This window comes from Aplysia californica, unplaced genomic scaffold (genome assembly GCF_000002075.1).
Source record: "Aplysia californica isolate F4 #8 unplaced genomic scaffold, AplCal3.0 scaffold00471, whole genome shotgun sequence".
NCBI lineage: Eukaryota > Metazoa > Mollusca > Gastropoda > Aplysiida > Aplysiidae > Aplysia > Aplysia californica.
The window spans coordinates 635,138-640,485 of record NW_004797741.1 but is presented as its reverse complement, the minus strand read 5'-3'; the positions used below and the strand labels follow the sequence as shown (position 1 = coordinate 640,485).

At 36.2% G+C, this 5,348-nt stretch overlaps 1 protein-coding gene across 1 annotated transcript; it reads right to left on the bottom strand.

Annotated features, from left to right (window-relative positions):
• Nucleotides 1-394: 394 nt before the first annotated feature.
• Nucleotides 395-4,576, bottom strand: LOC101861755 (protein FAM81A; the record flags this gene model as incomplete). The annotated part of the gene is given in 5 exon segments (XM_013086472.2): nucleotides 395-637; nucleotides 1,326-1,574; nucleotides 2,131-2,289; nucleotides 3,621-3,866; nucleotides 4,450-4,576. Coding segments are annotated over 4 exon segments (840 nt in total), but the record flags the coding sequence as incomplete, so codon positions are not given.
• Between the last annotated feature and the right edge of the window lie 772 nt (nucleotides 4,577-5,348).

The following is a 5,348-nucleotide window of genomic DNA, read 5'->3' as shown; positions in this document are numbered from 1 at the left end:
CTCAATTATATGATAGTTAAAATGCGCAGCGCAATCTTAAGATTACTGCACAGCTATTCATTCATTCATCCAGTGCCAGATCTGTGACAGACATCGGCGATCATGGTGCTCTCAAAAAAGCTACGTTTCCCGGATCTTTCCCTGTTACCCATTTGTTTAGGTTACCCAAGTATGTTGTTCTGGGCCTTCCCCTGCGCAGCTATACGATCGCTAAAACATGAAGCGCAATCTTAAGATTGCATCGATCGGTAATTAGCCGGAAACAAAAGCACCAAAAGGGAAGGGAAGAGTGATATTCATAATTCATTGAGTTGTCTGCTGGATAGAAAAGAAAATTTCAAATAAGTCACCATAACCCATTCTTAAATAGTCAAAGTCTTGAGTGTACACTTACAGAAGACAATTCCAGATTCCCTTCAGCCTTTTCTATTAATGCCAAAAGTCTTTGCTCAGATCTTTCTCGTTCTGCTTCCAACGATGATTGTGCAGAAATCACACTTGCTCTCACTTCATCAATAAGTTGCTTTGTTTTTGCATCAATCATTGACATTTGGGTGTTGGTATCACCCTCCAGATGTGAGAGTTTCATTCTGCTTTCACCATTACTGCGCTCAATGTTACTGTTTAAAGTAACAAGCTGAAAGTGAAATAAAAGCAATGAGTGGAAATGCAGTATCACAATGCAATTAACTGACCTAAAAGCAAAGGAATTGAATGCATAATTATAGCGTGTGTATTTTAACATTCACATGAGCTTGTTTACTAACAGAACAAATGTAAGGATTATTTCGTGGTGTGGACATCATTAATTCAATATGTCCATACTGCACTAATCATATTTACAATGTAAATATTTGCATTAGTAAATATGAGTCTTTGTGACAGTCTGTATCAGTACTAGTGTAATGTATTGCTGTTGACATGAAAATACACATAAATGTCAATGTTTCTATGCAAAAACAAATATAGACACAGTAAAGTTCATGTGTCTGCATCCAAGTCAGAAGCACAGCGACGTCCAAAAGAAACTTGAAAATGTAATCACCCAATTGTCGTGTTAAAGCCCTGCACTACTCACTTGTGTAGTACACTAATTTAAAGTAAAATAAATTCTGCCACATTAATATTTCATATATATGTTAAGAGACACCCTAGATATGATTACTCAAAACTGACCTTTAAAAAATCAAGCTTGGTAGAAGTGTGTGAAATCAAAGAAACGTAAAAGTATGTTTGTGCGTGTATTGTGGTGCATCTATGAAAATGAATTACTATAAACTTAACTTCCCAAAAGATTTGAAACAGATAAGACACTTAAGTCTCACCTGAGCCTCTAGGCCATGCATACGATCCATTACTCTTGACTGAATCTCCTGCTGCTGGTGAGACAGTTGTTTAATGGATTCAAAGCAAGACCTGACATCAGAACTTAACTTAGAGATGGAACTGTCACATCGGACAATTCTACCACGCAGATCTGTAAGGGACTGGACATGATGAACTTCAAGATTTTTCACTGCATTATTGGTTCCAACGTGCGCTGTGTCTCTGGATTTTATGGAATTTTCAAGAGCCTGAAGAGTTAATATATAAGAAAAGTATCATACAATAAGCAGTTTCAATTTCAATTCAGATACTCAGTGTAAAGTACCAATAAAAGTTAGGATTGTACACATAATTCTCTTTTGGTTATCTAGTTTAAAACCCAGAATAATAACTGCAAAGAACATATTTACCATGTTTAAAAAAAAGCCAAAGTCAATGACGACCTCAACATCTTTACAGGAATGCATGACAGGGTCCAACGTATTCATAATGAGTTAATTAGCAAAGTAGATTATATCCACTGAAGATAAGACTGTATGCTTAGTCATAATATGCACTTAGTCAGGTTTCAAATACATGCTGAATATCGTCTTCTGTCCTATCTAACCAGCAACTTATTCAATAATAAACAATTTTATGTCAAGAGGGCCTGATGGTCAGTAAGTGAACAAGGAAAGAATATGGGTGTTGTGCATACTGAGAGTGAATTAGGTATCTTTCCATACATCTCACAAACACAAGTTCTCAATAGATTAATAATTGTTTCACCCAAATAAATACAAAAAATTAGGGTATCGTGCTCACCGCAATATCTCCATTAAGTTTGTTAACAACAGCAGTGATAGTACGAATATGTTCTTGAAGCAGTCCTCTGGCTTGCTTCTCCTCATTCCACGTTCCTTGAGTGAAATTGAGACTGTCAATAACATCCTCCTTGATCTTGAAGGCTCGATCAATAAGGGCCTGTAAAAAAAAAAAAGCACTCATCCTACAAAGATGTAGCTATATTGCATCTTTTCATAAGAATGAAAATTTAACATGTAGATCATGTGACAAAATTTATACAGAAGTTACATGTCAAATGTCTGTGTATCGGAGACTATGTTTTCATCTCCAAGGATGAAACATTTGACTTCTTTTACTTGATTCTTAACACATTAGCAGCAATAGTCAACTTTTGAGAATTAAAGTGATAGGTCTTGCCATCAACACGGAAGACATCAGTTGGTCAAAGGGGATACATTACCGTACTACAGAAGTGCGGTTCATCTGACTGGTATATGATTATGAGCTTGGTGCAAAAGAGGACACAGTGTGGTTTATCCACAGGGACAGAGAGCAAAAGGAGACGTGGGTTTGGTGGACACAAACAAAGCAGGGACAATAAGTGCGGGGGGGGGGGGGGGGGGGGAGAACTTGAATGATTTGGGAAGTACACTGAGACTTAAGTCATATTTCTGTAACTGGTTCAGACTTTTTCAGAAAGCAGACTGTTTTGATGTAAATTAAAGTTAGTGAGACTGCTGAAGCATATTCACTGAGACATGAATAGATCATTAGATACCCGAACAATTCTCTGTGAACCCTTCCCCCTTCCCTCCCTACATAAACCTCACCTAAACCAGCCCCTCTGATTTTATTTTCGCTGTTCAACCTTTGAAAACTAAAGATATTTTGTTCAGTGCGATACACACTGAAAAAATAAAGAAAACCAACCTATTGATTTATTAATACACAAATACAAATTACACAAGGAATAAGGAAAACAAACATGTTCTCACCAAATCAAGTGATCTTGTAATAAGACAGTAAAGTCACAACTAGTGCAAATATAACTGAATCTCACAAACTATACAATAGACGTTATGAAGTCTATAATGCACATTTAGTTTGTGCGGTAGAGTTCAATAAAATGAGTAAACTATTATAGTGAACAAGTGCTTAGGCATGTGACAAATATACATGCTGTAAGTTTCTTTACCAGCATGATGGCATGGCAGCATGCCTGACAAACTGATCTCTTGGGGATCTGGCCCCTGGGCCAGTTTGGTGACATCTGTTCTAGTTGCAATCAAGGGCACAAGCAAAAACACTTAAGGAAAATTCACAATGTTCTTATCTGCACTGGGCTAAGATGGTAAATTCATGTTCATATACTTAAAACAGTATTTCAAAATCTTAAAGTTGTAAAAAGAACAAGCAAAAAACTCCCCCCAAAAACCCCAACAATAGTTAAAACTGGTTTGTATAGCTAAACAGATTTTGAGACAATGTTTTAAAGTAGAATGGAATACCTGTGTATTTCGCTCTTGCATTGAAATCCTTTCTTCCAAATTGTCAACACGAGAAGGTATGTCACTTCTTATAGGTACAGGCACAATTTCTTGAACAGCCCTTGGACTTCCAACTGATATTGCATTGTACTCATGGGTTGTATCATATGGTGCACGAAGTGCAGGGAGATTGCTCCGACGTAAAGACATTGTATCAACAAGAAGAGAGTTTACTCTTCAATTTGCACCCTCAGTTGAACTTGTTATCTAAACAAAAGATTCAAGAAATACTCTTCACCAAAGATAAAGACCTAGTTTTTTAGGTTATAATAAAGTAAAGTGTAAAGTACTTTAATTGATGGCAAGTTTAACAATTCTGCTTAGCTTTAGACACTTAAGTAAAAAGTAATGTAAGTATGTTATATAATCATAAGCCACTAGCTTTTAATCTACATGTACTGCTGCATGTGCAGATGGCTTGAAGCCAGTTTTCATAATTGTTATTCAGGCATGCTATATTTGGCAAACATTCAGCTTCAGCTACAATTATATTCATTTTTGCATAAAGAACGAGTAAAAACAGAAATCAGAGGGTGTAGTTAGCTTTAATTAAAATTTTGTAATTTTTACACTGTACTTGTATCTAATCTAAGGAAAAACAAGAGGCATCCCCACATCTAGACATATCTTCCCAGCACTATTAGCATGGTTATACATCGACTGAGCTATCAGACCGCTTTCACCGTCATGGACTTTGAAGACGCATTCATTATTAAACTCAAATAGAATCTAGATCTAGATATCTATATAAGCACATTTAAAAAAAATTAAAATAACGCTTATTACGTACTCAGTTGTTTACTTCAACGTGATACAAAGGCTGTGAAACCAGTGTGCAAAAACGGTGGAAAACCGGGGCCAACTCGATATTTAAAATGGTCTCACATAGGCCTAAGCACAGTGTTGCTAGTTGACCACGGACGCCATTTGTAAACATTCTTTCGGTATCTCGTGGAAATCGACGAGAACCAGGTCTGAATACATACTAAATTCAAGCTCACAGCAAGTAATTCCTTTCTACTCCATGCCATTTATTTCATCTCGGTTCAGAGCTTTGGGCAAATTAACTTTATCTTTATTACTTTCAATGGCTTCAAAAAGCTCATGAAAAATATACAGTAACATGCACAGGTCAATGGACTTTCGCTTATTTTGTTGAATCGTTCACAATATGAATTCTGTTAGAACAGAATATTATTATACCATCGGGAATATAATCTAAATTGCTATCAGGCGAGGTGGTAAAGATAGTTTAGCACTTCGCTATTAGGACATTCTCAAGAGGCGGAAAAGTTGATTGAGGAGTAAACATTAAGAAAATAATGTTCCAGTCCTAAAATAAAAAAATAAAAATAACATCACGACTTTTAAAACACGTAAACTATGCCGGTACATTGATGAATAGGATTCTGGACAATGTATTCTTTTACCACCTTAAAAAAATATATTTGCCACTGCCGTTTCTTTGTTTTCTTAATTTTCGTATCACTTTATATTTCCTCATTTTCATTTTCATTTAGCATTTTCCCCTCCATGTCTTGATCACTTCCTTTTCTCCTTTTCCTCTTCTTCGACTCCCTCTAATTGTTGTGTTGTTTTTGTTGTTATTGTTGTTGTTGTTGTTAAATTGTTGTTGTTGTATTGTTGTTGTTCTCCTCCTCCTCCCCCTCCCCCTCCTCCTCCTCCTCC